The sequence below is a fragment of the Dermacentor variabilis genome, chromosome 9 (genome assembly GCF_050947875.1).
Source record: "Dermacentor variabilis isolate Ectoservices chromosome 9, ASM5094787v1, whole genome shotgun sequence".
NCBI classification, from domain to species: domain Eukaryota; kingdom Metazoa; phylum Arthropoda; class Arachnida; order Ixodida; family Ixodidae; genus Dermacentor; species Dermacentor variabilis.
The window spans coordinates 95,948,017-95,961,451 of record NC_134576.1 but is presented as its reverse complement, the minus strand read 5'-3'; the positions used below and the strand labels follow the sequence as shown (position 1 = coordinate 95,961,451).

The 13,435-nt window shown below is 46.1% G+C and overlaps 1 protein-coding gene across 1 annotated transcript in view; it reads left to right on the top strand.

Annotated features, from left to right (window-relative positions):
* Nucleotides 1-13,435, top strand: part of LOC142557167 (glycine receptor subunit alpha-3-like) — a 104,779-nt gene that overhangs the window by 79,111 nt on the left and 12,233 nt on the right. The window contains exons 2-3 of the mRNA XM_075668831.1: nt 3,083-3,231; nt 11,215-11,321. Coding sequence (XP_075524946.1) covers nt 3,140-3,231; nt 11,215-11,321 — 199 coding nt within the window. The 5' untranslated portion in view covers nt 3,083-3,139. The remainder of the gene's footprint in view (nt 1-3,082; nt 3,232-11,214; nt 11,322-13,435) is intronic.

Here is a 13,435-nt window from a genome sequence, read left to right as displayed (position 1 = left end):
ATTATAAACACAAGTTGAGTGGCGATACAGGCTAACCCTGCTTGTGCAAATGACCTTGTGAAATTGCTGATTGGTAGGGGGTCAACTTGAAACACAATATTAATATTTTTTTTCCAGAAAGCATAATAGCAGAGGTGTGTCCTGAATTGCGCCTTGCCTACAGTCAACGCATTAAGCACGTTTTGCCATATCATTGTTGTGTTTGTTAGGGCTTCCTTTCTCGTCACCATTGAATTCACAATACCTTTACATGAATTTGGGGCAGTTTATTTGCTTAATATTTTTTGCAAAGCACTGAATCATACTGCCACACACATATATACACGCGTTTTTTATTACTGTCAAACGTTTCAGCTGGTGGGCCAGACGTGTTTATTCATTTGTGCTATACCAGCGGAGCGAGTGTGCGTTTTTCTCCGCCACAATTATATATATATATATATATATATATATATACTCGTGCAGGGCAGTCCACTTTTTTAACCCTCTGGCTAAGTTTCACGCGCATAGCTTTAAGCATGAAGGTACTGTGGCAAGCTTACCGGCGGCAGAAACGCCATTGAATATAAAGCCACGGCCATAACATGGCAAGAACCTAAACGCAACGCTCGCGTGAGATAACAAGGCTTGACAGTCTAGTACATCAAAGCTTAAAACTGCGCGAGGGAACAACAAGCATACCCACCACCAGAGCATGAAGTGACAGCCAGGTAAATCCGCCGACACGGGAAGCAGAGCCCGGAATGCTTCAGTTTCACCGGATTCGCGAGAAAACGCAATATATCTCACGCATTCATCCCGACTCAGACAGTGTCCACTCAGCTGCCGGTTGACAGCGGCCGGTACCCGCAAATTCTGTTAGCGCACTTTCTCGTGCAAATGCGTCCGCAGGAATATTCGCAGCTGTAGAGGTGGCTGTTTGTAATAGGTGTGGCATTTTCCCGCTTCCACCGCGCTGCTTGTTTATTTACAAGACTTACATTTAGAGTCGCCTCTTCTTTGACTTGTTGCCTTGCACGAAGCCGAATTCTGGTGTCGCACGACGGGGCGAAACTGAAAAGAAAGGGTATGCAGTCAAATTTTCTGAAAGGTTGAGGGAAAGACGAGTAATGCTTAGTCCGTTTGAAGTGGGTATGATTGGAAGAATTGGCGATGTTTTAGAAAGAAACCAGGACGCTTCCGAGACGAGCCACTTTTCTTTCGTTTCCCACTCATCGTTTTGAAAACGTGCACAAAGGCTAGCCTTCTCGCCTTGCATGAAGCGACACACTATATTGTCATGTGACGCCAGACTCCAAACAAAAATCAAACAGAATTGCTGACAGTTCGAATGAGCCACGCGTGAAACTCTTTACAGCTTGGAACATTCGCACACACTCAACGTCTGGCGGAGGCCCAGAAGAAATCGCGAATGTTTCCTAAAGTCACTTTAACTTAGGCTCCAGCACCTCGTTTTTACAATGTATTTTCTAGACTGAGCCCCCTCACTGTTTGATTACTTCATTTCGTTTTAGTGCTGAGCAACATCCAATACCTTCCTCTTACTTTCTTATTCGTGTTCCATTTCACAGCTGAAACACTGCTTGCTTCACTATACGCACCGTTCCTATGCAGGCATAAAATACATGATGCTTATTTAGTTGCGCAAACCGCTTCATAGTTTCGTGAGCACTCAAACTTTGACGGATTCCATCCCTGGGTGGTACATAGGGATGAAAAGTGGCACATTGGAAGCATCGCACGATGAACTACTTCTATCCCTACTGTAAAAACAAGCTAATGATAAACGCTGATAACATATTTTTTAATGTTGGGAGATAGTCATACGTGTAATATGTGTCTGGGAGATCAAAGCGCAAGAACAGCATCACCTTTCAAAACCTCGTTAGACTGCACCATGGCACCGCATTCCAAGTTACTCGCTAGACGGGATTTAAACATCCGGTATTTCCATTATGTCTTGTTCCGTGCAACTGAAGCGAGCGCTTGGAGAAATTTATAGCTTGCAGGTCATTTATTCTGACCCAGCCTTTAATAACGAAGAATCAGGTCTCCTTTTCATCTGGATTGTAGAATTATATATTCCTGTCTTGTAGTCCCTTATTAAGGCTTCGCTATTTTATAACCTGACATATTCAATTAGGCAGTCTTGAGAAAATTGTTGTTGCGTTATATTCCTCTATTCCTTTATGTCATCAATTCTGCCTAAATGATGCATTGTCTAGCTTTGTTTTTCTTTTGTTCACAAGATGTAGCCAATATCGGACTTGAAACACTGTTTGTTCCAACCTAACTTTTTTGTAATTATTGAATTTTGCTACAGGTACAGCCGATTTATTTTTACGCTGGTACATTAACGCCAGACAGGACACTAGTACTTAAGGGTTCTACAGCTGCGAGTGCTACCTGCATTCTTGTGGGGCCAATAGTCTTTGCTTCCGGATTTGTGCATGACTATGTTGATCCTGTGACCTACGTCGAGCCGAACGGCCTCAGTACACCTCATTTGTGCAAATTGGATGGATGTTTGTTTTTGAAACGCTATGCAAAACATCAATATTTTGAATTTATGGCATTAAAACTTTCTTGCCCCCCTAAGTATGGCTCTTTTCAAAACGACAGCTTGTACTCCCTCTGGCACTTTTTTGAATTCCCGAAGCCTATACGCACCGAAACAAATGCTAGGGCACTTTCTGCCGCAGTGAAGCGACAAATACACGCTAATACTCCAAATTCTAAACGATTCGGAAACATACCCCTCAAAAACGGAGCGAAAACAGTGTTTCCGCACAATGCTCCCCAAATGGCTTTCGGATTTTCTGGAAACCGTATTACCCTGGGTGTCAACAAAGCCACAAAGCGTTCAAGAAAATTTGCAATGCAAGCGTTTATCGTGACGTCCATTCGCATTTCCTGCAGTACCGCGCGCGTAAGCACACACACATGTACTCGTGCTCCTGGAATCTACGAATTATTTATTTATCCAACGTATGAGTGATTAATTAATTAATTTATTTATTTATTTATTTATTTATTTATTTAGTTAGTTATCTATTTATTTATTTCTCTCTCTCTCTCCCAGGATGAGGCCAAGTTCCAGAGCGCGGGCCAAGCCACATGCGGCCCCCTGTCGGGAGACATGAGCCGCCCTGGTCGCTTCCCTTGGAACGTGACAGTCGCACTGTTCATCGCCGCAGCAACAGCAGCATCAGCAGCAAGCTACGTCTCGGCGTACGTATCTCCGACGCTCTACTATACTGTCTCTGGATCTTAAGAACATTCGTTCATTATAGCATTTGCTCTTTGTCAGGGCGTTTTTTCTCTCTTTTAAAATAGAAGTAAACAGAGGAAATAGAGTCGCATTGCAGTTGTGATGATGCCGACGTCGATGTAATGAAATTAGACGATATTACAATATCACATGAAACGCTACAAGTTTGACAATTAGGCAAGAAGAGAGGGGAACAGTGTAAACGATGTTTCAGTGTAACTCGTAATATGAAAGAGAGCCCATTTATCACCAGGAATTTCGAACATTGCTCCTTCGGCATTATGTCAAACTTCCCCGCAATGTGCCAGTGTTATTAAGTGGGCAGCATGTTTAAAAATAATATTTCGAAATGTCGCCCGAACTTGAACCACACCAAATCTGATGGAAATTGAAATAACTAAGCCTTTGTCTATCAGAGTATTAGGTTCGGGCAGGTGGTGCACAGCTTATGAAGGACGTATGACGCAAGGTTCTGGCGCTCTTTTTGTCTCCTCTTATTTCTTCCGCTGATTTTAACTTTGCGTCGTCAGAACCTTCTTAAGTCTAAGCAACTTCGTAAGCGTACGCCCTTCTAATAGCGTGCGTATTTGCACAATTATTCCTAAATTCCATGGGGCATTATGCCAAAATTTCAGTCAAGAACTTGTAAAACTAGCAGTTATTCGCTGGACATATGGCATTAGTGCTGTGTAACGACCAAGGTATAGCGAACAGGTACATTTAGGTGCCTCGATGCACGGATGAAGTGAATCATCCTTTCGAGGCGCACGTTTTCACAGAGCATTCAAGGGGCTTTGAAGCCATTACAGTCGCCGCCCATGTGCAGGTATCACAGGTTCTGTGTTAGATTTTAAAAAAAAATGACGAATAAAAAGAATACCACAGTCTTACAGTCATGAGTTATTTACGAAAGCCTGCTATTTTGTAGTATAACAAACGCTGTTATTAAACGTTTGCGCTTTGTTCCTACAGTCGAAAGATATGACTCTCTTTGTTGTTGCGATAATTGTTTCTTGTTCGTGTTTTTTTTTTCGCGGAGCGCAGGTTTAGGGGTTAACCTTAATCACGATAGAAAAAGTACTTTCGCACATTCAGAGCTCACCGGAAGTCACGCGTAAGATTTTATCCCTGTGCGTGAGTCTCATCAGAAGTAACATTCATTCCCAGGCTCATTTGTGGACGATCTGCGACCTACTGAAAAGTGCGTCGCACGAGTTCCAGCGCAAGAAAAACGAGCCCTACACCACGGCCGCTTTCCATACGCCCTACATCGGAAAGCCCCACAGCTCTTCCACTTCACAGCGTCACAATTTACCGCAAGTTTTAACTGAGGAACGCGTTTGCTTTGTTTTATTTTTAAACGCCTTCAAATACTGCACCAGAAACATAGTTTAACGAATCACCATGCGAAGCCTGTTGTTATTAGCTTTTAGGACAATTAATCAGTAAAGGAGTAATTAAGTTTCCCTAACCCCAGCAGAGCGCAGGTTCGTTACAGATATAGCAAATTCAAAGCCCTTTCCTTGAGCGAAGCGTGTCTATAGTGTCCACGTATCGTGCGGCACGCGCTCCGAATCTTCTCGGCTCACAACACGCTCCTGGCCTCGCACGCCAAGCGCGGGCGAAAAAAGAAAGATGAAATCCAGTCGAACGCGTTTCGTTTCGGGCACTTTTTTCTTTTCTTATTGCCTATCGCGTTTGCACATCGCGTTTACACATCGCGTTTTTTTGGTCGGGCAAGTAGCTCCGCCACTTTATCACGCGAAACGTGCGGGCCTAGAACGTCCGTGCCTTCGAGGCTTTGTTTGTTCTCCGCTGAACCCCGGGCCACGGACTGCTGTATGAATGAGCGGTGAACGCCGCAGACCAAAGCGCGAAAGGGAAGACGAGAACAAACGACTGCACCAACTCGCCTTATAGTTCAACCCGCGGGCGCCCTCTCGCTAAGCGGGAGTTTCTATATGTAAATATATGTATATATTTTTTCGTCGTTACCGCTTATCGGGTGCGGGCAGCCAGCGCAGAGAAGCACGGCCTGTTGTGCCCGGGGGCGAAAGGTTTGGGCACGCGCTCTGGCACTTTTGAAAAACAATGAGATGGCACGCAGGCACACCGAGCAGACCGAGATAGCGCGATGAAAGAGACTCTTCTGCGCTTGCCCCTGCTTCACGCTTGTGTTTCTTTATGCGCAAACGTATCTGGCCAGCTCGTGAAATTGACGGCGTCTGTCTGAAGCCGCGAAGCAAGCGAACGAGGAAGGCACCTGCAGGGGAAGCGAATCGCGCACCAGGTAAAGTACGAAGAAGCGCGCGACAAGGTAACCCCACCTAGAGTAATGCATCGGAAACGCTGAGCGAATTGGGATAGGAAAAACGAGGCGAAGGGTCGCGGAAGAGGAAGGTAGGTGGAGGCACGCTGGGTTGACCTCCTCTGGCAGTTTCTACAAGTTTCCTTTGCGATGCATGCGTACCGGGTTGGTCTCGTGGTAACATTGTCATCGCGCACCGTACGCTGTGTGCGCGAGGGAAAGCGTGCGACGGTGACCCGATGATGGCGGCTCAATCTCGCGCGCGCAAGGGGAGGAAGAGCGCCGCATTCCGTCGCGCGGATGGCACAGGGGGAGGGGAGCGAGCAGGACGCTGTACTTCAGCCGTGCGCGGTCGCGCGGGCTTTATTTTCAGAGCGATCTGCTTTGGCGACACAGTCTCGGTGGGCCGATGGCTCGTAGCTTTGCCGTGCGCTGTCTTCTCGCTGCTCAGATTACGTTGAAGCGAGAGACAGCGCGGAAGTCCCTTCGCTCGCTGCTGCTGCCGCGATTCCTCAAGCCAGCTCCTACCAGACCTTGCGCGGACAAGGAACACACGGATAACACAGACTTGGGAGAGCGAGGGTGACCTGGCATCGCGGCAGTGCCTTCTCCATTCACGCAACACCTGGCACACCAGTGGGGCAGCAGGTGTTCCCCTTCGCCCACTTTGATTCGTCGAAGCGCGCACGTCACGTGGCGTCACAGCCAATTGGAATTTAGGTGCCATTTCACGGCTACTGAAGCCGGCTTTTTCGCTCAACGGGCCATACGATGCTTTCGCATCCAAACGGGGACGACCGCACGGACGTCGGAAACGCTTGCCTGTCGTCCCAGTTCTTCCTTTGCGCTACACGTTTCGTAATACTGCTTTTATTAGACTGGCAGTGGCTCATCACTGCGCATCGATGCAGTCCTTCGAAGGTTTGGCTGTCATGAATGGGACTGGAACTATGAACATCGTCCTATGTAGTGGAACGCGTCACGACGAGTTGCGACGAGGTAGGTGTCATCACAATTGAAAATACAAAACAAAAATCAAAGCGAAGCGAGTGGCACTAATATACAGCCCTCTATATCCGCGATTGACAGTCAACTAGCCGTAAGAGCTCCCAGCCGATCGCAGCTGGTTAGCTGTTAGTGTTAATAGGACCGGATCGTTCGCATATAATCGCCGACAAGCTCTAAAGACTCAGGACTGAGCGTGCTATACGATCGCTGCATATTCCACTTTAGGGAGAGCTTTATTTTCTTATTTCGGTCGTGGTTGTAAAGCAGGCATCTGTTGGCACGGTTCAATGAGTGTTCGCACGCTCCATAAATAGGTGAGGGGGTGCAAAATGAACGGCGCGGTGGTAACAATGGTTGACTGCGTGCGCAGTGATGTGGATGGCAACTACTGTCTGCAGCTTTTTAGTTTTGAGTAGTGCCCATATTAGTTTACGATTCCTCGCGAGGATAATACGCTTGCGAACACTTTTTGTTTAATTATGTACGCCGCGTTCATAGACTGTAGTGCTTTTTTTGTTATTAAGAGGAAAGCCTTAGATTGCTCATGGGTCGAAAACTCTGACGACTGTCCGACGTTATGGCACCAAAATTGAAGCCCATGTGCCAGTAGGCCATCAATTTCTTTATCGATAAAAGAGTTCGATTATGTTATTCATGTTCAATGGACACCATTCTTAATATTCAGTGTGGCCACAAAAGTGTCTACGTGCGGCTTCCCCGTTTTATTCATATTTTCTGAGCAATGTACACGTGTCTTATGACGTATTGAGGACTATAACTACGCCTGCGAGAACCGGAACAAAACCTGTGATAGTTAGTGCTGTGCGTTTGTCTAATTCGCCGTCCCCTGTCCCTGCGCTACAAGAAAGTAGAAGGCACCATATATACAAGCCCAGGTAGCTACTTTCGTCGATGATAGTGTTAAAATAAAAGAAAAGATCATTCAATGAATTTGCTTATGTGTCTTAATGATCTACATAGACTTGCCCGACCGTTATACCGTGCCATTAAGCACGCAGAACCGGTGGCGATGTCTAGGCGACCGAATAAGAGAACAAGTAAAGTGAAAGACAAGAGAACACAAGTAATAGGAAATGACAACGCATTCGAATCAGAATGACAGAGTAATTTAATGAAAGTCTCGCGACCACGCAGGCATTCGCAGTCCATCCTCTTTAGTGTATGCTAAAGTAATTCAACTTTTTAACTCGTGTTAACACCAATTTAACACGCTTAACGCTGATAGCGCCTGGATTTGCATAAAATGGTACCATAAATGTCACGATCATGTCTGTTCATGAAGTGAATAGACATGTAGGATTTCTCTTTCTCGAACTGATATGCTCTGCCCGTTTGACATGACTATGTCACATCAGGAGCACTTGCATTAAGCAATCTAAGATCAGCTTCTACGACGTGGGTTTAAAGACGTCGTCTGATAATCTCGCAAAAATGCCTGTCCCAAGGGTAATACTAAACGACGGAAGAATATTGAGCAGCGCGACTTTGTTGGGAATGAGAACGAACCGATCAGCTTTGGCAAAGCGGCTTAAGGAAGAAAGCTTCCAGAGCTTACATTGACAGTAAAAAAAATATGCGCAGCAATTAATATACCGAGATAAACGAAGGCACAGACACGAACTGGACACGAATTGCCTCATGTATATTTTGCACTACATATTTCGTTGAGCCTAATGAGCAAACTTTGTCGAAACAAAATGTCTATAAGCTCCGAACATTTACTACCTGTATAAGCTTCGAGACTTGCGCATCCCCTCATTAAGAGGTCCTTTTCCTTTGAAAGATCGTCCCGCGTGTCAAACGGTGATGTAGGAAAAGTATCAGGTTACAGTACTAAAATGGATGTGGATGTATACTCGCTTTCTTTTTTCTAGTATCGTGTTTCTCGCCCGAATTTTTTCGGAGAGTGGGAGACCACAGCCTGCCACGCTAAAGACTTTCCCCGAACTTCTGCTTCTGCGATGCATACTCGGCATTCAGCCTAGAACAAGCAAGCGCACGAGTGATTTCTATAATGAAGACAAATGTCTGTTCGTCAGCTTCAATTATCGACCGAATCAGCCTGAACACAAACTTAAAACACTTACATGACGCCAATAGATAACAAGGCCGAAAGATGGGGACGCTCTTGGACGTTTAAATGTAGAATCTAGAAGGTTTAATGATGATAAACTTCACAATCCCAAAAAAAAGAAAAATTGAAACGAAAGTGGTGTTTCTCCGTGCAATCTTCTTTTTTTTTTTTGTAGTGGGCGTGTATGAAACATTGTCCCAATTGAGTTGCCAACGCCGCTCTTCTCATTGGCGCGGATGTGCGCCATCATCACAACCACGTGCATCAAGTGCAGTACGTGATATCATAAGCACGCAACTAACTATCAGCCATAAACACGTCGCATGCTATCCTAAGGCATGGCGATAGCCAGTGTTAAGACCATTGCTGTGCGATGAATGTAGGCAACCACGTGAAGCTAGCCTACATTGGAGCCAAGAAAAGTTTGGCTTGCTTGACGGTCTGTTCGCTTCTTGATGTCTTATATTGAAAATGGAGCTCCACCGTACTCGTGATTCTTTTAGCCCATATGTGAACAATGGATTTCGACAGTTACATAAACCAGATGCAGCACATTTTAATGATGACCACTGATTAGCACACAATCTACCTTACTGAGACAGCGCTACCTCAACTTCTGAATAGCTTGAGATCTGCCGACAGAAAAAGCTCACAAACGGTGGAGCGACGCTCAATGGCTAGAATGCGCCAGCTCTTTTGCAGAAGCTGCGCTGTACTGTCGTTGACACTTGTGTTCAGCGCTAGAGCACCGCGCTATCAAGAAAACAAAGAGCAATGTCAAAGCAGCTGCGGCTTTTATTAAAAGCGCCAAAAGCTGGGGATCTATGTGTTCAGGTGACTGCAGCGGCTCGCAAGTATTGGGGGCGAGCTCCAACACAAGAACAGCTGGCGCCGCCCTCGGTGTGACGTGGTATGTGGGATCACGGGGACGCAGCAGCCGCGTCGGCAGCTTCGAAAGCGCCAAAGCAAGTTGAAAACGAAAGTTTAAAGTACAACCTGCACTGTGCTTCCGATCAAGTGGGGAAGCTTTCCCCTTGCGGGTGTCTGCTTGATAACACTTGAAAGCACTATAATAGGTAGTGGCTGCCTTCGAGGGCGTCCTACATGGTATGCCATTGCTCGGTACCGCAGTGCGGGACGTACTCGACGGTGCCGGCGTCAGCTGTCACACGTACCCACGGGTCACAAAGCTGCCTGAAGCTTGCATTGCGGAACTTAGAACTGGCAAGCAGCCATAGGCTACAACTCGAGTATGCAGCAGGCACTTTCGCGAGGAAGATTTCTGCTACGGCGTCGGGGCTGCGATGTTCACAACTGTTCCGTGAGTAGCAGAAGGCGCGCACTGAGACGCTGGCCCGTGCGCGCTCCCCGGCTAATGTCATGAGGCTTTGGTCTATAATCTTTTTCATGCTAGATGCTGACAAGTTCACTGGAATAGAAAGCGAACGGTAAGAAGCGCGTTAAAAAAGGCATGGCATATGCTCACGCTTGTGTTAGCACGTACCAAACAATGAATGCACTTGATTAAGAATAAGTAGCGGGAAATTGCTCACTGAGAAGAGCGATAGACATACAGTGCAGTGCAACTTCAGACGTAATGATATTGAAAAGTTCAAGAATTTAGAAGAAAAAAGAAGGATTGAATCTTCGCGACGACATATCACAAATCCCTGCAAGCGTCGAAGTCCCTAGTAATAGCGAAATTATTGTTGAACAGCTCTCGTAGCGTCCACGCAACAATGGTTGCTTGTGCGCTCTCAAAATCTCATATGAGGTGGCCTAAAGTTCACGGCACCGTGCAAAAACGCGTTCGTAGAGAAAGGCGAACATTGGGCGTGGACATGCATGCAGACGCGCAGTCGTTCGCTGCGAATGCGTGCGATCACTGCATTGAGGCTTCAATACTATGCTCCATTTGATTATACAGACAGCCTACTATAATAACATACCACACACAGTTCGCCCACAGCGATCGCCAAGCTTTCACGCAAGAACCTTTCCAGGGACTCCATCGCGGCGACCACGCGCAGTAGGCGTTCACTGTACGCATTCAGTAAGCGGATGGCATCTGTAGGTCATTCCGTTCTTTATTTTTGCCCAAGTTTATTATTTTGACAGCAAACAACTTCTATCGTTTCGAGAGTACTTGCATAAATGTGGAGAAAGGCTTGCGCGTGGTGTTTTTCTTGAGCGCAGACAGCCAAATCTATGAGGAGCGCGGCGCGTTATCTCTCATACAACGCAAGCGAGGCGCTCACGACAGATGGCGACTCCGTAATCCTCGCCGCCAGTACTAGTCTTTGAAAGTGCTCTAGGCAGGAGTGCGGATGTCTGTAAAACCACCGCCGGTGCTCAGTATGTCTGCGTAGTATCAGACGTGGGGCGCGGTGAGAAATCCAGGAAGTCCGCAGCAATCACAGAGTATCGCTGTACCTAGTTTATTGGGTCTGTTGTTTACGTGTTACTTCGCCGAGTATTCCAGCACTTCGGGGAAGCAAAAATGTTTCAGTTGGTGTTTATCTTCCATTTCAGCGACACGAACTGGGACAACATGAGGGGCGACGAAAACCTGGATATCTCCTCTATACTGCCGGAAAACCCACAGGATTACGACAACCTTGCTCCCCCAAAGGAACATGGTAAGCTAATGTCTAGAAAAAAACAAGCGGAACTGTCCAGGAAGAGGCGAATTCTCTCGGCCGAGAGGAAAGCTACTTCACAAACTCATTCCCATAGAGTATGCAGCAGATCCACCCTACCCATCCATGCTCGAAGCCGGCCCCTTTCGAGGGCCGCAAAATTCGAAACCGGCAGCAGTGGGAGACACTGCTGCTCAGCTGAGACCACTGAGACCAGATCTGGGCCGTCGAACTCTCCAAAGCAGCCGCTGAGACCTAAGGGATCTTGGCCTTCAGCTAGGCGGAGGGATGCTGCGTCCGCCTTCGGCATTGCTGGCATCAATAAAAATTGACTCTCTCTCTCCGACGGACTCATTTGCAGTGCATGCAATACCCGCTCGGAAAAATTTACTGTCACTTAAGTATCCTTACATGATTTGAATGAGAAAGCATTATGAATTTTCAAATTAATAGTTTACGTCCATGAAAGGTAACGTCACACACTGTCACGTGTCCTTCCCCACTCTGCTTTAATCCGCCTAAATGCAACTTGTTCTTATCTCTACTAACCTTAATCCGCCTTTCTCTCATTTGTAGCACCCTTAGTCCACCTTAACTACTTCAATGCACCTTAATCCACCTTGCCCTAATTTGTACCAACCTTAATTCACTTTAGTTTGCCTTCGTTCACTTTTCTTCACGTTGAGGCCCCTTACTCTAACTTGTTCTAACTTTAATTCCGTGTTACTGCTGATGCCATACAAAACGGGGATGACGTCACTGATGATGATGACTCTTAGCACCACTCGTTGCCTGCAACGCCGGCCTTTGTGCCCCACGGGACACACAATGCTTTCGCAATAGTAATACGAACGTTGACAGTACTAACAACACCGGACGCGTTGAAAAAGACGGCAGATGTATCCAGTCTGAAATGTTTTCAAAAGCACCAGCAAATTTTTGTGAGCGCATTTTAGCCTCGTGTGCGGCCGCTTGAAAAGTGACATAGGAGGGAAGCAGGTGTCTGTGCTGACCGCTGTCGAGAACTGCGGCTCCTACGGCGGCGAAAGGAAGCACATAACTGGCCTATATCGAGCGGCGAACGCCTGTGTCGCTGCCCTGTAAGTTTTAAGCAGTTGAATGAGTGCGCTGTTCGTCGATACGCGGAACGTTTGCGAGAACATAAATCTCTGCGCACAAGGGCGCATGCCACGTGTTTTTTTAATTTGGCGGGCTTCCTTTAGGAGGCCGAAAAGATGATTACGCAACCTGAAGAAACCTTAAAGCAGCTGAATTAGGATATTTATACTTTATCATTGGAAGTAGTGCGCTAAATTTATAATAACTATTGAATTTGGTTATTATTCTTGAGTAACTGTCAATTAAGTGAAACAGAAAGAAACGTGGGATTTGGTCCACATACTAGGTAACAATATTCATTTGGTCGCGTCCTCCTTGAGTGCTTCGGCATATTAATAGCTCTTTGGTAAATTTACCTGGCACATCTTGTATATCAACCTCCAGACAATCAATAACGCCAACAATAACCTATATTTGAACGAGCATGAAAACCTACTTCTCCTAGAAATATCCTCGAGCTGAACTCATGTCACCAGACAAAGGCTTGCGAAGTCGTTTCCTTATTTTGAATGTCTTCGAGAGTTTCAAATTACTTTTCATTCGCTCCATTTACCGTTCAAGCGCACACGCCTTCTAATATAGCGACCGAGGAAACAACTGCGTCACAATGTCCGCACGGGACTACTATGTAACACTCGTTGTACATACGAAACGAAGCTCTGCGTGTTTTCATACACCACATATTATTGCTTTATACACCACATACACCGCATATTATTGCTAAAGCCGTTATCGGCTTTAGTGTAAGCCGATAACGGCTTACACTAAAGGAAACACACGAAATAACGTTATAAACTGTCTGGAAGAATGTAGCCTGCAAACAAATTAAACAACTACATGAAGCAAGGCACATAGCTTAATCAGTTTCAGAAATTGTAGTACATGTTCCTTTACTAATTAAATTACCATTAATAGTGCCACGTGTGCACAAGCGAATATGAACAAATCTAACTCAATGACCGCGCACACTCGATGTCATAGGAGCGCGCGCAGCG